Source organism: Diadema setosum, chromosome 13, assembly GCF_964275005.1.
Source record: "Diadema setosum chromosome 13, eeDiaSeto1, whole genome shotgun sequence".
Taxonomy (NCBI): Eukaryota; Metazoa; Echinodermata; class Echinoidea; order Diadematoida; family Diadematidae; genus Diadema; species Diadema setosum.
In genome coordinates this window covers 21,423,108-21,444,958 of record NC_092697.1, presented here as the reverse complement: position 1 = coordinate 21,444,958, position 21,851 = coordinate 21,423,108, and the positions used below count along the sequence as shown (strand labels likewise).

The 21,851-nt window shown below is 38.1% G+C and overlaps 1 protein-coding gene across 1 annotated transcript; it reads right to left on the bottom strand.

Moving 5' to 3' along the window:
* Positions 1–1,989: 1,989 nt before the first annotated feature.
* On the bottom strand, positions 1,990–21,597 carry LOC140236709 (coiled-coil domain-containing protein 152-like). The gene is made up of 9 exons (XM_072316631.1): positions 21,466–21,597; positions 15,027–15,164; positions 13,270–13,375; positions 12,290–12,358; positions 11,498–11,562; positions 8,524–8,626; positions 7,662–7,789; positions 6,478–6,573; positions 1,990–4,346 (listed from the first exon to the last, which is right to left on the bottom strand). Exons 2-9 carry the CDS (start codon positions 15,102–15,104, stop codon positions 4,221–4,223), a joined length of 771 nt encoding a protein of 256 aa, XP_072172732.1. The 5' UTR covers positions 15,105–15,164; positions 21,466–21,597; the 3' UTR covers positions 1,990–4,220.
* Positions 21,598–21,851: the final 254 nt, after the last annotated feature.

Below are 21,851 nucleotides of genomic sequence, written 5' to 3'. Positions count from 1 at the left end.
AAAACCTTTTTATAAGTTTTGTATTTTGAAAATGATAACTGGCATGATTTACTACTTGTTATTCTGTGATTGGACACAAATTTCCCCTGAACGAGCACAATTGGATATTCAAGAAAAGTTGTTAAAATATATGTGATTTCAAATTTGTTGCTTATTATGGGTACATGTAATGGAATGCTATTCCATTGTAGGCTAGTTTTGTGTTTGATGCTGCATTATAGACTTGGTACATGTACTGGTATTTATTGTCCCTGTATGTTTCTGTCTTTTTAAAGCCTAGTTGACTCATGTGAGCTTTAGCAATCATCCAGTGTGTGTTGAAGGTAAACTTTTTACATTTTCAGCTCTTATATTGGAAACCCCCTGACAGATTTTCACCAGATTTGATAGGTACTGTAGCATCCCTAGGGCAATAGGATCTTAATTTCTTCAACTGAGTACCCCACCCCCTTCCTTCAAGCCAATTTTCACATTTCCATCTTCTTGTTGAAAATGCATTGTAAAGTTTTCACCAAACTTGGCAGATATTATTTGTTTGGATGATAGAATATGTAATTTGTAGAAATGGGCACCCCAGAACCCATAAAGTAGAGAATCTTTACAATCTTCATTTTTAGAACCAGAAATACTCTGACTGACTCAATGTACAGTAGTGAGAGTACTGTCAAGTTTGTTTATGGAAGATCCAGGCTGAGACCAAATTGGGGGACTAGTTTTCACAAATCTTCCTCTTGAAAATGCATGGTCAAATTTTCTACAAATGTAGCAAATATTATTGCTAGTGCGACTGACATCACAAATGGATACCATGCCCTCCTGGAGGTCCCCATAAGCTCTCCAAGTTTGCTGTGTACTTCTGGGGTATATGTATGGAAGGTGAACTTGCGATACTTTGGTGAAAACTTGGTTTTTGTTTTGTCTTTTGGTTCTTGGGGTGGGGAGATAGATCGTGGATGCATACATCATGTAAATGTATTGATGAAGAGATGGACATGTGACAAGTAAGAGCTTAATAAAAAAGCAAGCAATAGGGTCAAATGTTGTATGATTGTGACTTATTGATGAATTAAATGAGTTGTTTAATATGTGAATATGTTTTTGTCAATGTGTTCTGTTCTGACATTTTGAAATACTTGTACAGTATCACATCAGTATTTATCCAGAATTGTTGCTGACACACATACATACACTGTATATGGATTGGGAACAGTGTTAATAATACACAAATAGTGAATGGTGCAAGGGCATAGATCACACATTCTTGGATGTCAATGAATGTGGTCTTACACCAATTCTTGAACATACAGTAAACCTCGTATCAGAGGACATGCACAGGAAAGGAGAAAATCTGTTGATCTGTTGCAAATGTCAACTGACACGGATGTCAACTACATGTCAACTGGTAGGTTTACTGTGTAGTACAGAAATGGAAACCACTTTTCATGATAAGGCGACTGGTTGTAGCATAGTCGCACGAAAGCAATCAGTTGATATTGACAGTAAATGAGTGACTGTGCAAGAGTGTACATGTAATGTCAGGTGTGCAGTGATACAAAACTAGATGAACGTGAACCTCTTACTGGAGTAAATGTAAATTAACGATGTCCCTATGCAATATTGAAGATTGACAAATATTGTCCACTTAACAGGAACAGTTTGCAGTGGTACTTTTAGCTGAATATCATGATGAGCAGTTGACCAAATAGATACCCAGAATCTTTTTAGGTGTTGTATAATGTTAGTTGCTATAGTACGTGTACATGCAAATTTTTTAATATGGAGGTCAACAGTTCATTTATGAAGGCAATAGTATGTGTCAAAAGAAAAGGAATAAGGCTTTGCTTCATAGCGCAGACCTGGTGGAAGTGTTATTATGTTTGTGTCACGAGAGAGATAACTGCCACTACATCGGATATGGTTGAGTTACATGTATTATTACAAAATAATGAGGAAGTCATTAAATTTTTGTGACATTTTGCAACCAACATGTAATGACTGAATATTTTTAATGAATTTTCAGTGAGCTATAACGGAAAGCAGCCTTTTATACTTATTACAGTTCATGCCATCATACATGTATTTCGCTTGTGTATTTCACAACTTGGAACTTATACACCTGGGGTGGTATTCTGAAAATCTTCCTAAGTTTCTTCCCAAGTTCCTTCGTAAGTCAGAAACTTAAGAAGTGCCTAAGAAAGACAAAAATGGTATGTATTCTGAAATTTCTTCCTAGGAACTTCTTTATGCAAATTAGGCCATCCTTATCCCTGACCACTTCCTTTCTTAAGCCAATACGAAATGCTGTATCACAAGGGACCAACCAATGACAGTCGCATATTAAAGTCAGAAATTTGCATATCTCATCCTCATTAGCATATCTTCCTAAATAGGAAAAAACTTAGGAAGGCACTTAGGAAGATTTTCAGAATACCACTTAGGAAAAAATCCTGAATTAGGAAGAAATTTCTTCCTAGGAAGGATTTCAGAATACCACCCCAGTACAAGTCAATACATCACATTCACACTTGCCATTCAATATTCTGTGAGGAAGTTCCGGTTTGAAAATGACACTTGGGACCGTAAGTCCAATGACCTTTTATAAAAGCAATTATTTATTTCTGTTCTTCGAACCTTGAGACAATTCCAATGACTCGCATTGCTCAATCAATGAATGGATTGCAACTGGAACAGCTCTGCTTCGTAGAGTAATAACACACAAATACAATGTAAGCTGTGTGCAAGTTAACTGTCTGACATGTAGGAAATGAAGCATCGAGAGGTATGTTGTCATTCTACACCCTAGAGGCACACATTTGATGGCCTTTGGAGAATTCAAGGAGTAAGATGGGGGAAAAAACACACATGAAAAACATCTCGGCAAATTTCTTTGTAAAATTGCATACAGTTTTTGCACAAGTGCAAGGAAAAACACCACACAGCTATAGTTTGGCAGAAACTGTTTTTCCAGTTAGCTCTAACTTATGAAAGAAAAAGAAGAAAAAGAAGAAAGAATAGGATGCAAGTACCACTGGTGTTAGGTTCCAGAGATGTTTCTAATCCACGGGAGATACCAGTTTTGCAAAGCATGGTTTATTAATTGTGCACATTCCACCATCTCTGCAAGACCATGCATCATGCTTGAATTAATATCCCCGTACACACAAACGTACACAAACATAGTATGCCTGCTGGCCTGGGTTACACAACTTAACCTGTTCCTTCCGCAATTCTCTGAATACCTTTAATGTCCCCAAACAAGATTCTTTTCGCCCGTCGACAGAGAACGGACAGGTTGGTAATCCACCTGTGCGAAAGCAGTGAAGCGGTGCATGCATCCCCTCCCCACGGTCAACTACATGTGCCCTTGAACAATAGAAATATCAATCGGGTGCGATGTATGAATAGAGCATGCACTGATGGGCTCACAGACTCTTTTGATCTACACAAAATCAGGCACCAGAATGCGATGACTGGGGTCAGCGTACACAGAAATCTACTGTAATCAGCTTTCATCGCTAATGTATACAGTATGTTCATACGAGTTTTGTAGCAGAGCAAGGCAAACTAAATCAGAACAAATGTAAAAAAGTACTGTGATATATGATTTTTTCCAACAGAAAGAGAACAAGTGCTGATAGAATAAACTCTAATCTTTTTATCAAACCCATTTTTGGGGACTTTATCACACAAAGAAACATGAATTTAGGCCACAAAAGCAGGCACTCTTGTCTTCATCTTGGGAACCTGGTTTACCAGGTTCCTGTATATCAGTTGCTCCCACTGGAACCGGGTATACCAGGTTCCCATAAGGAACAGGTTCAAAGACACAAGACTGTGTAATGATAAAGCCAGTACATCATCTTGATTTATAAAGCCAACAGTGTAATGCTATATTTAAATTAAATGGAAAACTCATGCAGTCAAGAGAAGTGTCATTGATGGCTAGTTAAGTTCAAACATTCTGCATTAGTCCCCTTGTGGTAACATGGTTCATAAAGCAAAGATATTGTGGACCTTTGAACCTTGGACACACATCATATTAATCATCAATCACATTACATGTACATGAATATGTTTAAATGAACCACATTTCATGCATGTGGTTTATATTTGCTACTTTCTTGTGATTTGACACTTTTGAACAAGTCTCAGAACACACGTTTGACCAAATCTCAGAATACATTTTGGACAAAGTTTCAGAGCACACATCTGACCAAGTCTCAGAACTTTCTTTTTGATCCTGACATGCCACCTGTCTGAGTCTCAAGTCGCCTTTGAAGGTCTGCAATGGTGCGCTTTAAAGAGTTTATCTCCTGGTCTGCCTCTGACCTTGCATTCAGGAGTTTCTAATGGGATATAGAGATGAAAACAACAACACAAAAAGTGTAACTAGCATTATAGCTAGCAGCTAGTGTGACAATAAAATGTATGCATAACAAAATCAAAGCACAGACTTGATGTGAATATCCAAAAAGTCACATTAGCAGCAGTCACACTGGCAAAAGCTCACAAAGTCTTAAAGATCTCAATCTTTTGCCAGTGTGACCACAAACTTCCCATGAAACTTCCTGTGAAATCTTCTCACTCAAACTAGGGATATTTCCCCTACCCCTGCCAAACCTCTCAATCTTTTGCCGGTGTGAACGCTAGAAACTGAAACTTCGCAAAGTTTGTCATGTAACCAACCAGTCCACCACCTAATTTCTGGGCTGTGCCTCCAAAGTGCGTGGTCATTGTGATGAACAGGAGAGTATTGTTACATCACAATAACCAGCTGTCAGTTGATGGCAGCCTGTATGAACGGACAACAATAGATCACATAGACTTTGCGATCTTGTGCCAGTGTGACCATGGCCACAGAGTGATGTACATAGCACAGTAAATGAAAATGTGAGTGATATGCATGCTGGGTACTGTTTACGCTATTTATTTCACAGGGTTTTTATTTTTACAAATTCTTTTAAGAGTCAGGAGCTATTACAATATCAACTTTGATCCCGACATGAATGCCATGTACACACATACATTTCTATGTTCATTACTCCACAATCTTCAATTCAATCACTTCCAAAGTTATCGAAAAGTCTTGACTCACAAAAAAACAAACAAACAAGCAAAAAAAAAAAAAGAATTGACACACTAATTATTTGGCACTGGTATACAGTATATGAAAATTAGACAAGTTGGCAACTTTTTTGTGGAAAAATGAGCAAAGAAAAAGATAAATCTTTGCAGTTTTGAAGCAAAAAATGTCACATGACTTTGGGATATATGGCTCTTTCCTGTAATATAGAACTGATTGGAAATTTGGTCCTTGATGCAGTCACGCCCATCTATAATAATGACCACCTGCTTTGTGCTGCCACTACAAACTTCCAGAAAGAGAAAGTGCATGTTAGTCCTTGTCACAACAACCTACTTTGTCTCCCGTGGGCAACATTTCTATGTGTGTTTTGCCAAGAATACAGACTGAGAATGGTCTGTTTGCCTTCTATTTTCAAAAATTATAACATGTATTCTTTCTCCCAGTGTTTCAGCATCTCAGTTTTAGTGCCAACCAAGTTATTAACCCCCCCCCCAAAAAAAAAAAAAATAATAATAATAATAACAGATAAAAGATAATAAAATACAGTGGGGGTTATGAGGATTGAAGGTCATTTGCATCGACAATGAATTTCCAGACATCTGTGACAATTGGCGAAGAGTGTGTGCGTATCCAATTAAAGTCCTATAAAGGTTATTTTTTTGTTAAACTTAACAATTTCACATTTTTACTTTGCTGTCAGATAAACCTCTGCTTTTCTATTTTTACATTCATAAGAGCACTTATCATTTCATACTTACAACACTAATCATTGTTTTCAATGTTACCTTCAAATGATAATCACTGAGCAAGATTTCCTGTTTTATTGCATCAATATACTTCACCAAATTTCAAATACATCCATACACATACATAACAACATATCTTCAGGGCGGTGAGTTGGCTCAGTCGGTAGCGCATCTGCCTCTGACCCAGCCGATCCAGGTTCGAACCCGAGTCTGGACTGAGCAATGTTGTGTGTAATCATGCCATCCCATCTAGCAAGAGGCAAAACACTCTGTCCCTCGGATAGGACATAAAATGGAGGTCCCATGTGTGAGAAGAGTCACAACTTGTGCACATAAAAGATCCCGCTTCATTCATTCATCGTAAAGAGCAGGGTGTTTAACCCGGTGAATTTGTCCCGCCTCACATCCAACTGGACCCCATGGAAGACCAGCTCAGCATAGCTGAATATGGGCTATCCAGCCATCTTCTCAGATGGAAAATGAACGAACAAACAATCCATGTTCGCAAATTTAGGTCTACTCAATGCAGATTTTTTTTTTTTTCATGCTATGTTAACTTCCCTAATAATTATTGTAGAGACAAGTATTGGCAATGAACAATGGCTATTGGTGTTAAGAAATTATGATCACTACCCCACAACCTACCTGTCTGAAGATGTCATTGCCCTTGTTTGTTACACGTGTGTTGTGCTGTTGAACCCGTGAAGTTTCTCTCTGCAGTTTGAGGAGCTTGGTGTCATACTGTTGGTCAAACAAGAATGGGCCAACCGGGTACACATTTGACTTGTAATGCAAAAGTGGTGAAACTCAGAATTTTTACTTTGACCCTTGATCATTATTTCCACACAAAAAAAAAGCCTAATCCAATCAGAAATTGCAAGATAGAACTGCAGCCAAGAGCACTGTGAAGTGATGTAGCATCAATTATTTTTCAAGTCATCATATGCATTGTAATATTTTAGGATATGACATTTCAGCTGAGTTTACCACACAACACTTGAAACTGGGGATGTCTTTAAAGATTCTACTGAAACAGTACAGTACTATTATAACTCATCAGTACAAGTTTAAGGAAATTTGGACAATCCATTCACAAGTTATGACTTTTTAAAGTTTTTATTAGTAATTATATTAATAACGAAATGATAATAGTAATACAAAGCACTCATGTGCCATCACCGTAGTCTTACTATTCCGAGGCGATGAGAGGTCCATAACATGACAATAAACCAACATAACAAATTAATATGTGTTGCTTGAAGGTTTAATTAATATGTGTATCAAAAATTAATCATATGCAAAGTAAAACAGAGAGAGCCCTGTCTTAAATGCATCATAAGAGCTTAAATTGTATACTCTAGAGGGCAGCAGATTCCACAAAACGGGAGCAGATGCTATAAATGCTCTTTCTCCAACTGCAGATTTGATTCTTTGTGACCAACACACCATCCAATAAGAAAAGATTTCTACTGGGCACATATTCAGAAATTAAATCAAATACAAGTGTACTTGAAAATACTGAGGAGCACAACCATGAACAGCTTTCCAAGGATATTTTCTTGTAGCATTCCACTGCTGTGACATCACAGACTGTTGAAGTTTTTTTATCCAGTTTACGACAGCGCATGGATTTAACCACCATTTTAATAGAAAGTTAACTAACTATTGAATGGATTGCCCAATTTTCCTCATACTTCAGTGATGTGTTATAATATTTCTACAGTCAATGAATCCACATTTAAGGTTGGGGTTAAATGCTCCTTCATAACCCAACAGTTAGCCCTTGTTGAAACTATCTTGAAAGGCATAAATTGGTTTTGACTTTTTACCTCCAGTCTGAGTCTGGCCAGCTCTGTGTGCTTCTCTCGCTCCAGATCTGCAAGTTCTCTTTGGAGCCGACTGATTTCAGTCAGTTTGTGCTGGAAGCTCTGTTTCAGCAGTCCTACCTCACTCTCTCCTGCAGATAGGAAATCAACATTACATCAGTTTTCCAGGACCCTTGGTATGAGTAGTGGTGACAGCCATGTACTTTCTCTCTTGTCAGACTAGCATCTTGGCAAAAACCATAGGATGAATTTATGATTAACTGTCCATGAATTACAACATTTTTTTTTTTTTTTAAACACAGCTGAGTATTAGTTGTATTTTTATTAGAAGTCAACTAAAATCTAGTTTGCAAGCAAAGTTGTAGTCACATCACCAAGATGATCAAAAACTAAAAACAAGAGTCTCCCTTGATGATTTTAACAGTAATAATATTATTACTGGTACCATTTCATAATACAGTGTGCTCTCATTATAATGAACATGGTTACAAAGAAATTTTGTTACAACAAAGTAAAAATGCAGATCCCCAAACTATTAGATCTGTATATACATGGACATGTATTTCATATACCTAAAATTTTCAGCTATGACAAAATTTTGATACAACAAAAGAAAAGTGCCAGTCTCACGGACTTACAATGGAAGTAACCTGTATTGCAAATGAGGATCAATGCTCCAAAATAGCAATTAAAAAATGAACAAGAGCAATCCACTAGATTGTATCAAATCGCTGGAAAAAAAAACAAAAAGTGGCATGCATCAATATGTAACTCTAAAGACTGAAATCGCCATGAACAGTCAAGAACAGAACAATCATGCATTCGGAAAATAGACATTGAAACCAAAACTAACTATGGAACCTACTTTGAGAAGTAGCAGTAGCTTTAATTTTTTCAATTTCTTCCTTGTGAGCCTGCCTTAACTCTTGCAGCTGTGCTTGAGCTTCTGATAAAGTCAAGGTATGTTCCTGGCATATGTTAGATTAAGAAGATGGTTGTCATGATGGCAGGAAATTGCACACAGTGCAGAAAAAGAAGAGTACACAAATGATGTAAAAGACTAAGATAAATCACACTTATTCACACAAAGAAAAATTCTTATCTTAAACTACAAGTCTTCTTTTAAGTCATCTCCATCAACATTCATAGGATATACTACTCGTCCTTGAGATCATGGTCTCCATAAGCTGGGGTTTTAGTATTCAGAGTGGATTTTGACATGTTGAAGCTAGTGTAAATTGAATCAAATGGGTATTTATCAATACATATGGAAAGTACATTTTGAATGCATTTACATTTATGACTGGATTTGTGGCTTAACCAATGGCCACAGTTGATTGCAAATCAAGTGGGATACATACAATATGTGCATGTCCTGTGCAATGGAGAGGGAGCAGAATCTATTTAAGTTTGTGTTCACTCAGTAATACAAATGTACATACATACTAGGTGATCCTAATAGTTCAAAAACAATATACACTGTATCAAATAAAACTGTCATTGATATGAGTAATAGCTGAATAGTGTACAATTTAGTTGGAGGTAATTTGAATATGAAAGTTTATATTAGTTTCATTTAGCATTTATTTCAATGTTAGGTTCCAGATTTTGATCAAATTTTAACCCTCTGTACAAAACTTGAACTTTACATAGGGACCTATGATGTGTAATTGAGTTTGTGCTTACTATGAACCTGAACAATGGACATGGCTACCACCTGTCCAGAGCTCTGATCCAAGGCACATGAATGCTATTAATTATTCACGTGGATTGAACTGAGCACTGGTAGTCTGAATTCATGACAAAGGGTGAAATGCATGCACATAAAAAAAGTGAGCACATGTTTCCATGTTGTTGCATACACCACATTTCAGAATGAATAAAGACTAGCTGTGATAGTGGAATTCCTCATGAATATGTATTCATAGAGCATTCCAATCCTGGCCATTGTCAAGGACCATTGTGTCAACTACATGTACGCACTCCTTTACACACCAATTTGAATAACCCCTGTACAAAGTTACAGTTTTGTACAGAGGGTTGAAAATAGAGCAAAATCTGAAACCTAACTGAAAAATTAATGTTGAATTTAATGAAAGTGAATCATGCTTTCATTTTCAAATTACCTCCAACAAAATTGTACAATCAGCTATTGCTTATACCAATGTCAATGTTATCTGATATTTATAGTTTTTTAACCATTAAGGATTAAAAGTGGAAATGTGAGTTTTTTTGTAACACCTAATAGTTATACAGGTGGGCATTTTAAACAAATTGCAAATATTGGACGAGTCGAAGACGAGTCCAATATTTTGCTGAGCGAGTCCAATATTTCCTTGTATTGACCGAAAATAGGACATCCAATATTGTCATTGTTATCCTACAGAGGATTTTAACAAAAAATATTTTCACTTAGGGGCTACCCTTTCGGTCTCTGAGTGCTGTATGGTCTCCTACTGTATACTTGATCCTGACATGGGATATGGTACACTCTTCAGTGCAAGTTAATCCACTTCATTCCCAGATCTATGTGATCTATGTATTTTGATGTACATTCCAAAGGAAACTTAGATCAACGTCGAATTAACTAATTAATATATGAAATTTGTTTGTATAACCACAGAATTTTAGAAAAACAATATTTTAGTTAATTTGTGATTGACCAATCACAGTGATGTTTTTACTTCATATTTCGGGTCATCTTGTATATCTCAACCAATCACGGTGCATTTCATAAAAACTTTGGGGAATCCCCCTCTTGCTGTCCAATATTTTAAATATTGGTCGCCTCGGCAAAAATTATTGGTCGAGTTCAACAAACTTTCTAAGTGGGTCGGAGGTTATGAGGTGCGTTGACAAAATAACACTTGTATTTGGGCTCTAAAAATCCTCTGTATGGATAATAATGACATCTACTGACATAACCTATGGACAATGTCATGAATGGTGATTGGGAAACCTACTGCATGTACTGCACATAACACTGCAAAGAGGTGTCTGGCAAACATATCTTTCCCTGTGACATGAGTTCAATGTACACCTTTTATGGTTTGTTGGTTTATTTGTTTGTTTGTTGTTGTTTTTTATACATTTCTGGGGAGGGGAGATGTGGCAGTGTTACCCCAGTAGTCAAGGAGGGCGTTTCCTTGGTCTTGACCTCAAGTAGTCCACTACATAGGCCTACCAAGCGTAGCTGGTTCTTTCCCACTTTTCCTACAGTTTTCATGGGTATGCCCAGGTTGGAAGGCTACTAATGTATTCCCTCACATGCATTGACTGATTCATACACTGAATCAGAAATAACAAAAACTGTTGGAATATTGGCAACATGCGTAATGAAGCTATTACCCAGTGAAAGCATTCATAAGCCTTATGTGCCTTGTTCAAACATTTACAACATAGACAACAGTGGTAGTGTTTGGGCACTATGGTGGATGAGTGGTGGTAATTTTATGCCATAAGTTGTTAGGTATAAATGGTATTCTGGAATAAAGGCCTTACCATGTAATTAGGCAAGTACTCTGATTAGAAGGTTAACAGATAGATAGGCCTGATGATAACTCTTACAGATTCCTTGTGATAAAAGCAAATTCTCTATGGCAGCTAAATTTTTCTCTGGTGCAGCACTTAAGTATGCATTTTCTTTAAACATACATGTAGGCCCAGAGGAAAGAGTGATGTACAAGGCTGTGGCTCAAGTGCAAGCAGCTTTCTGTCAGTAAATGTTAGTGATGGGGACACTGGGTAGGTGGGTGTGTTTGAAGCAGAAAGAACATGACACTGACAACCTACTAGATTTAGGCAAAGAAAGGACTTCTGGCAGACCAGTGATTTCTTACCTCTCGTACAGCTGCCAATTCATCTGTCATATTGGTTACTCTCTCCTTCAGCTGCTGGTTTTCATCTGCATGTGAAGTTAAACAAGGCAATTTACTTCCTAATACATTATGTTTTTACAAGCTTATTAGAAAAATTCACTGAAGAAACTTTAAAAATTCTAAAAGAAAAGTCATTAAATATGTAAGCACAATACATTGTGTCTAATCTATATACAATGTAAAAGAAGTACTTGAAGTGCATGGGTATACAATAGCATCTCATTTCTCTATGGCAAATAATGTTTAAACATGTATTCTTTATGTCTACCAAAAAAAAAAAAATACTGGTAGCTATATACTGTAAAACCAGAAATGTTCGCATGCATTTTAATTTTGCACATTTTGCAAGAGGCAAGACATGTGAAATCAAAATACACGCAAAAGTTCTTGTCTACACTATGCAGTAAATGCCAGTGGGAATTTGCACAAATTTCTTACCGCGAAAAAGGTAGTCTGTTCCAATTCGCAAAAATTTCATGCCACAAATTAAAAGTATCTTGCTTTACAGTAATAGCATTTATTTATGAGCAGGACTCATGATAGTCTGCCAAACTTCTAGCTGTGATGGTGAGGCTAGTCAATCATATCTAGATATTGTCAAGATTGGGTTCTAAATACAAAACCATTGCAGATCACTTGTTGCATCTGACAAAATGATACACAATGAATAGCCATAACCAAGCAAAATATGCACACATTCATCACATATGAACAATGCCTAAAGTGTAGAGGTCATATGTATATTCTACCAACCTTCTAGGTCACAGCTCATCTTCAGCATACATTGTAACTTGCTCACCATCTCCCGTGCCTGTTTCAGTTCTAAACATTTATTACCACCAAAAGGGGAAAGAACAGGAAACATTCAGACACGCATAAGTGGAATTGTTTACACCTCCTTTTTACAGTTCAGAACAACATCTTGATATACATGTATCTTATTACCGTGGCACAATATTTTTTTGAATAGCAAAGGAGAAATTCTTAGTTTTATTGACATTGGGTATATTTATATTCATTCTCATCTCATCCAAAACACCAGCATTGTTAAAAATCATATTTAAAGGTTGTCTATTGCCTGAAAAGTATTGAGTGCTGAGCCACATTGCCCAATCAAACTCTGGATATGGTTAAAAATTTAAGGGAGTAAAACAAGTTGTGACAAGATTTGGAGATTACACCTACAGCCTACTGGACAGAGTTTGTTGACCCTAAACAAGCATCATTCCAATCAAAATCTGGCCTTGGTCTTCAAAGATACATGTAATAACATCTGAATAAGAATTTCCTCTACTCCTCTCTTCACAGCTGAGGAAAAACTGTTCATTGCTTTGTACAGTGTTGTCTTATGGCAGTTAGTAGTACATTATGCATTTCAGTATGTCTATGCCTCACAAAACGAAGGACTGAAGATTATTTTAAAAGGCGTTGTTATGTTTGCGTATGTTAAGACCTTTGGGATAAAGAAAAACTACTGCAGGGCTGATCCATCTTCTTTTCAAAGTCTAACCCCAGTTCTGGCCACCTAGAACCTGCCCTTGGACCATATGACATAATATACATATTTCTTATTGTATCAGAGTCAGACTCTTTCTCTTAACACTGATACCTTTTAAATTGAATTACACTTATCATTTTCATTCTAGTGCTGTTTTGCTTTTGTTTTGTTTCTACCTAATGCCATTTTATTTTATTTTTTTTACCTATTAGTTTGTTTGAGAATCACAATTTACCTTCCATGGTATCGCTCCATCTTTTATTACTCAGTTCTTGTTGCTTCTGCAATACAGTCACTTCAGTGTCGAGGCACTCCTTTTTATGCATCAGCTCCTCATAAGTCTTGAGGTAAAAGAACAAAAGAGACCAAACTCTATTACAGTGAACTATGGAAACAACAAAAATCTTGTATGGACAATATAAATTTTTCTGACATCAACCTCAACATTACACTATTATTGCCTCACTACATGCATTTTTATACATTGATTTCATAGTGAAGGCGTCAGGGGCTGTAGAATTGGGGGGGGGGGGTGACCTTGAACCCCACCCTCCCCCCATCTTGCAGTCTGCTTTCAATACCCTGAAGAATGTTCTGCAGTCCCTGTTTGATATAATTGGATGAGCTAGCCCAACCACATGCAGTTCTTCGCATGGTGTGTGCGACTTCTGTACAGCAATACGGCTGTGTAAAGTTAGGGGATGAGAAAGTGTAATTTTAACCCTATCATTATCAACCCTTAGCAATCAATTCAATATTGGTACTAGAGAGGAAGAAGAACATCAGGTCATTCTGGCATGCATTCGTTGACCTATTTCTGTACTACATGCAGGTATCTGGACTTCTGATGGACAACATCCAGTTACAACTGGTACTTGGCTGTAAAAGAAAATCAAAACAAACGAAAAAAGTCCAGTGACCTCAGTTCAGATGGTTTTGAACTAACATATGACTAACTTTACAAGTTAACATTACAATTGATGTTTTGATATTCCTATGGTTTGATCCCATGCTCGGCACCGCTCTGTATCTTTGACAAAATTTGGAGACAAATAAAATGTACACATTTCATTCAATACAATACAATTAATAAAATACTTGAATTTGTTGAGGATAGTTCACAAAAGAAATAAGATAAATTTCCATTCATGAAATACGTATATGTATGTCATTGAAATCAAATGAAAAATCAGGTCCTTTTAGAATTTTCCTTCCATGATGCACAAATCTGCACATGTTAGTTTCCTATCATTCCATCTCGTGTCAAAGTACTCCAATAAAGCATGGTTCAACAGGCTTTTCTACTTTTTGTGGTTAAAACTATAATTTTTCCACTGCATAATTTGACTCACTGCTCCATATCAAACCATAAAGGAATGTATTGCATAATTTGTAATGATTCCAGTGTTTGAGGATACAATGTAAACTGCTGTTTTGTATGGCAGGGGGAGGGGTGGAGGGGGGAGGGGCAGAACATAAATGATGGAGATGAAACTGTGATGTTCTAGTTTAATAATGCATGCTTAGAGATGAATGAAAAGCCAAATACTGAGTTTAAAATGGTTAGAACAGAAAACGCTGTATGATTCTGATTCTGATGATTCCCTGTTAGAGCAAAATTCCACACCCTTTTCAATTGTGCACACATTCATTGTCGCCAGCACATTAATGAAAGAGAGGGGGCAGACTGAAGACAGGGAGGTCTTTTCTGGTGTGAGAGTGCTAGTCCTTGATCTACTGATGAGCTTTCTTTTATCAAAGCAAGGAGCTGCAACAGAGCTAGCACATGGGTATACGTGGTACACCTCAGCAGTGTTGATCAGGACATCAGCACAGGAGACAACTGAATTACATTCTATCAATGTATTAAATTCTACTCTTTTCCTAGAAAATAACACCTCCCTGATTATACATCTGAGATGGCGTGGTCAAGTTAAAACAACTGCAAAAGATATAGTCATCATAATGAAATTATATGTGCAATTTGCATACCTGCTGCCATGCTCTGAATTCTTTCACTAATTCATCCAAGTTAATTCCCTTCTCACTAACTTGACTGTGGTCTGCCATCTTCCGAACAGGCTGTATCCTCCTTCCAACAAGTTAAGGGCCAGAGTTGATCATCAATGTCTAGAGCGAGGCATAGGTTTAAGATACAATAAAATGGATCAATCATCAAGAATGGACCATGTTGCATGGCTTTTCTCAGCATAAACAATTTGCAATTATTGTACAATTTGTATATAGATTGCCAAAATTGTTAATGTTGAAGTGTATCGATCGTTGCTATACTACGTAACCTTAGTATTTTCTTGCAATGATGCCACAACATAGACCCCACAGCATTCCATTGTCTTAACAATGAACCGCCCAGCCCGGGCATGCTGAAATAGGCCTATCTTGTATAGGCCTACAGTAAATGTAAATATAGGCCCTAGGTCCTGATTAAAATTTTACTAGAACCTAGTAACCAGTTGTTTATGTTTCTCATGCATGCAACTATATATAACTGGGCAATTCCAGCGCTACAGACATTACAGTCAGAGAACTTTCTATGACTTTGTGGCCATATTTTCAGCATGATTATTCTGAATCGATCTATTCATGGTTTATTCTAATCTATTCATCATGAAGTGTTGACAGTCCGAGCTCTGATAAGTTTACTATGAATCATTTCATAGATATTACACAAAATTCTTGCCGTTACGGACATTACATTTGTCAGACATGATTACAGTTGAACCTCTCGTATCCGGACAAGTCGGGACCGGGGCTCAGCCGGATAAGGGATTTGGCCGGATACGGGAGACTCAATGCTTTATACACGTACATATACATACACATGTACTGATGTAGCGAATTGTAGTACCACAATACAATGTAGTAATGTGTATACTGCAACCTTTCGTTGTTACATTTGGGGATGTTTGGGGATGTTAAAATGTCTGAAGGTAAGCAATTTGGAAGGAAATTTGATGTAATGTATGTTAATCATGTTGAAAGTAATATGTAATTCATGTGTGTTTGTGTAGGAGTTCTCAAGGAGTTAGGAATCCCCCTTTCCTCCCGTAATTATCAAAACAAAAATCACGGCGAGATTGCGTCCGTATAATAGAGAGATCCGGATAAAGGGAGGCCGGATAAGAGAGGTTCAACTGTATTTACATGATGTAGGCCTACCTCCAGAGTTGGGGCACCAGTTTGCTGCAGGGGTCTTGTTTGCGGCACCCCTAGGAATATCTAACCATATCTTCAAAAGTAGAAGGGTATTTTTTTTTTTTCTAAATTGTTTCATTTGAAGAGCAACTGAAGAGCTTTCTTTTGATACCAGAATCATGAAATAACTCGGATGATGGCCTTCATAATTCTAATCATAATTCTCATTCAAACCGTCTGTGTCATGCTGTTTTAAAAAAAAGTATGACTTTCTTAACAAAACGTTAAGATTTTGTTCTGTTGCTAGGCAACAACCATCATCCCTTGTTTGTATCTTTATACAAAATCTTACTATGAAAAGAGGCCTGGCATGGTAAGGATTCCTCATGGATTAGTGTTAAATATTCTAAAATTCATTTCCTTTGTCAGTTTTGAGGATTGCAACAGTGACCAAAATGTTGTGGATGGGTCCGGTTTGCGGCACCCCTAAGGGATTTACACACATAGCGCTATTTTACATGTCAAAATGGAGGAAATTGATGAATTACATGCAATCTTGAAAAACTATGAAATCGTGAAGGATTGAGATAATGAATCCAAATAAAGTGTTCTAACAAGATGAAAACTAGTTGGACCATCAAAAAATATTTGTTTTTTGCAAAATTCTAATGTTTGAAGAAATCAGGGGACATTTTTGTGTGGGGTGCTGCAAACTGGACCCGGGGGCCCCTGCTGCAAACCGGATCCTCTTGGTGGTTGCAAATTTTCTGCATAAAATTGATTATTATGACTATAGGGTAATTGTCCACCATACAAAATTGTGATGCAGTGTCAATTAAGAGGCCTTTGGTACCTCTTCCAATTAAAAAAAAAAAAAATAATAATAATAATTTCTGTTGCCCGTTTTACCAGAATACTACTAAATACCCTTGAAAAGGCCTTAACCTGCCGCAAACTGGGTCCGCTACTCTATGTGGGTATGTTAAAAAATGTATGAATTGGAGCATTAAGTAAAAGAAATTTTCTTCTGAAATGCATGCTCAGGTCCTGTGTTAAGCTGCAGACTGAGCTGTAATGTGTACAACAGATTCAGCATTTACTCTACATGTTCACAAATGCAGCATTACAGACATTACACTTTAGCATTAAATACAGACATCACAACTTTGTCCACCCTTTTAAAGTCCCAATATTCATAACTCAGCACAGTTGTTATCTACTATATAAATCTACTGTCTAGTATAGAGCCTTTATGTATTTTTTTTTGTCCATTCTTAACCAAAAACTACTTTGAAATGAATTCTGAAGAGTTTATGAATATGGAATAATGAATAATAACTAGATTGTAGATCTAGATGTTTTTGCAAAATACCTGTAGATTTCTATTTCAAAAATATTGCCCCCAAATGAAATGGGTTTGTTGTTGTTGTTTTTTAAGAAAACAATGCCTAAATGTACTTCAATGGTATCAAAATACCACTCAAATGAAAGAACTTGACAAGTTCTAGATCTATAGCATTTGATAGTAAATTTATATCTATAATATATAGCTCGGATATTTTTCAAATTATTGCAGATTTGTGACCTCCATTGTAACGTTATAGTGCTAACTGTGTACAAGGAGCACCCGGCCCTGGTCGGGATGGGGCCGCGGGGTTGTTCAACAGGGGGGTTTCGCATAGTAAGCAAATAATCAACGCTGTGTATGGTGAAGGTGATGGCACAACTATCACTTCCGAGGCGATTTAAATGTAGCTATCTTTATGAAGCGCAGCTGAGGAAAGATAGCGTACACATTCAGATCGCCGAGGAAGTGATAGTTTGTCTAATTGCCTGAAACTAAAAGTTGATTATTTGCTTTATATTCCACATCTAGGGTCCTAGAAATTCCCATTTTATTCCACATCTGAAACCGTTTTAGCTGTCTTTAGGTATCCTTATGTTAGGGCTTAGGCTACGTAGTTTACTTTAGTACTTTAGGCCAAGTAAAAAAAGAAAGTAGTTTCTCGTCCGGGTTTTTTGAGCAAGGCGATGAGGGAGGTCCTTACTATTTGATATCTTACTATTTTTTCGAGGATCGTCAAAATGAAAGTAATATGTATTTCTCGTCCGGTAATTCTGAGAAAGGTAACGAGAGAGGGCTTTACAATTTTCTATATTCAATTTATGGAATGAAATATCACTCTGGTAGCTGTGTTATGAGACCAGGTCCTAAGTTTACGTCTTGCCTGCACTCTGTGCATTTTCAAACAAAATGATATATGTGCCATACTTGAAATAAAACTTCATGCATGCAGAAATACATTTGCTTTTTCTTTCCACTACAGATGTCAAGGGAAAATGACCATCTTAATAGTGTTGTAATGGCTTTTCTGATACCAGTGTACTTGCAATTCTGATGTATTGTGCTATTAATTGAAACAGGTACAAAACATGTCTTTCAACAAATCTACGATTGAAATAAATTCCATGATATTCAAAACACTGCTTTATTTATTGTTGTTTGTGACTTTTTGTGTCCACACAGCTGGTATGTATATCTGCAGATCTTCACAGTACAATTGTAGCACATTCAACTGGAAACTGGTTTGTACAATTGCAGATGGATGTCAAAATGATACTGATATGGCATTCTAGCATTAAACATTTAAAGATGTTTCTTCATGTTCTAAAAAGACATTTGATAATCACTCATTATTTGGATGATGAATGATTGTATAACAGTACACACTACAGATGATACCACTCACGGCTGTGTCCGTGAATTTACATCGCGAAGAAAAGTATCCCGCAGAAATACGAGACAAACCAGAATCCGTGGAAAAGTTATCTATTTTGTAGATACACCCATTTAATTATTCTACATTTGCTGGAAAAGCGCATTCATTTTCTCTTCAAAGTAGAATACATCACCGTGACAGACCAGGGGATGGGGACCCTGGACAGCTACAAACACGCACACTTTGCCGATATACGGTGCGGCACGGCCACTGCACTGGCGCCGTACCTTCCGACACTGCACACACATGCACATAGTCACAATGACATGAAAATGTATACAAACTCGATACCGTACAATCCTCACAAGCATTTGTACAGTATAATTCAGTTCGGGAAACCCACTCACAAGGGGGGCCCCTCCTTATAAGTAACCCGTCCCCCTTATAAGTAACCCCGTCCCCCTTATAAGTAACCCCCGGGGCACCCCTTATAAGGAGTCTCCACGCTTTTTTGCAATGCAACGCGAAAATGAAAGGACTGCGGCAATTCGCTTGATTATGTCCATAAAGCTTCACAAGTTTCCTAGTTACTCACGAAATTTGAGCAAAATCGGTTTGAGGCATCATATCTAAAATCATGGATTTAAATGCGATGTCAAACGACCCATGCGAATGCTGAAATGCGAGCGATTACTGGCGTGAGTGTCGCCAGGCGCGGCGGCGCGGCAATGTTTGAGTGCAGACGTGGCGACTGACCTCCGTACTCAGTCGCCACGTCTGCACTCAAGCATTGCCGCGCCGCCGCGCCTGGCGACACTCACGCCAGTAATCGCTCGCATTTCAGCATTCGCATGGGTCGTTTGACATCGCATTTAAATCCATGATTTTAGATATGATGCCTCAAACCGATTTTGCTCAAATTTCATGAGTAACTAGGAAACTTGTGAAGCTTTATGGACATAATCAAGCGAATTGCCGCAGTCCTTTCATTTTCGCGTTGCATTGCAAAACAGCGTGGAGACTCCTTATAAGGGGTGCCCCGGGGGTTACTTATAAGGGGGACGGGGTTACTTATAAGGGGGACGGGTTACTTATAAGGAGGGGCCCCCCTTGTGAGTGGGTTTCCCGAACTGAATTCATCCGCTTAAAATATGAGAAACGGGGAAAAATACGAAAAATGCGCGAAATATGCGTGGAATATCAGCGATTGTTCGCAAAAATGTTGCCGCTATCGCGTTCACGACGTACCGAGTGCGCTGTACATCATCCACAGCCCAGGCCGGCCCGCCGCCCATCCAACTACAGTTCGACTGCTTTGTGGGTCATTCCTTCTTGCCGATCGGCCGAGCTCGCAGTGTGAAATGCATGCGTTATTACATACGCACTACAGAAGCTACAGCTGTACTACAGTCTACAGCTAAGTAGAGGACGCAAGGCGTAAAAATTAGAAATGAGACGTCACGATTGGTAGGTGAATTGTCGATCTTTTCTTTTTTTTTCGGCGGGCGAAAAAATAGTAAATATCAAAAAAGTCGATGCGGCAACTGAAAATCGATGCGGGCGGGGAGCGGGCTGGGACGAGAATTATGAATTTCTTGGTATTTTCAGCGCCATTTTGAAAATAGTAAATAGTAAAAAAATCGATGCGGCGGCCAAAATCGATGCGCGCGAGGACGAGAAACTGGTTTCTTTTTTTACTTGGCCTTAGACGTGTGGACGTACTTATGACAAAACAATGAATTTGCTGCGCGCACCGCGCGGTACCGAAGTGAAAGTGCGTTGCACTGTGGACTATTAAGTGACCTAGTTAAATGATAGTCCACAGTGCGACGCACTTTTATTTCACGCGTACTCATCTCGCGTTAGGACTTAAATGTATGGACTGAAGAGATCAGCGAAACAAAAGGGACTAGTTCTAGGCCTACTTGGTATCAACATTAATAGAGTGTAGTTGTAACAAACTTTTCTTCTCAGGTGATGTGATGATGGGCAAAACTACAAGACACTTTATCACGTGATCAGCTCTTGGCCAATCCTATACTAGATCTAGATCTAGTACTAAATTTATGTCTATAGCAAGATTCTTATACTGATAGTAGGCCCTATGTGGAATATAACATCCAATATTCCAACTAATGACCAGTAATGTTACAATCTAGGCCTACTACACTAACCACTTGCTAACCAAAGAGTACATTAATACAATACATAGAAGCTAGTTCGTTGTTGCGCAGCTTCTAGTTTCTCTCTGCTACTGATATACACAGGGCCTAGCCCGACCAGACGCTGTTAAGACGCTACGCTAATACACCTGTCGCGGCGCGCTACGTATGTACAGCGGCGACTGGGCTGTGTATAGTTAACTACTGTAGATGTCTACGTTTATAAATATAGGGTCTAACTGTTAGGGCCTACTGTTGTTGTTGCGATTTGTTAATTGCAGCGAAACAGATAAAATAACCTCACACCAAAGCATGAATGCACGAAATCGAAAGGTATTATGCATACCATATAGATCTACACGATATAAAACCGTGCTGTGAATTCGATCTTACCGCAATTCAAGTTTCGGGAAACATACGAGTCGAGTACCGGTACATCGGGGGAGCTGCCATGTCGGAGGCTAGCCGCGCATCGGACGCGGGACGGACGACCGCCGGGTCCTGCGGGGCTGGGCTGTTGCACTGCGTCCGTCTGGCTGCCAGCCTGTCGTAGTACCATGTATTTGAATGTGCCGCGCAAAAAGCGCGCGGCGCTCTGTGATCTTTGGTGTGCAGCAAAGATAGTGCAGTGAGGAATGTTATGGAACGCCATGTGTTGCAAAAGTCGATTGGTCGAAGAAAAAACCGAATCACAGATTTTACAACATTACTGCAAGCAACAGAAAACTATAACGATCAGAGGTTTAACCTTGCACCAACAACCCAAAACTACTGATAGG

What these genes read in the sequence shown, in the direction of transcription:
- LOC140236709 (XM_072316631.1), bottom strand. Translation starts at nt 15,104, where the DNA reads ATGGCAGACCACAGTCAAGTTAGTGAGAAGGGAATTAACTTGGATGAA. An exon ending in AATTGGCAGCTGTACGAGAG is followed by an intron (nt 8,627 to 11,497) that starts GTAAGAAATCAC and finishes AACATATGCCAG; the next exon opens with GAACATACCTTGACTTTATC. An exon ending in GCAATGACATCTTCAGACAG is followed by an intron (nt 4,347 to 6,477) that starts GTAGGTTGTGGG and finishes ATATCCCATTAG; the next exon opens with AAACTCCTGAATGCAAGGTC.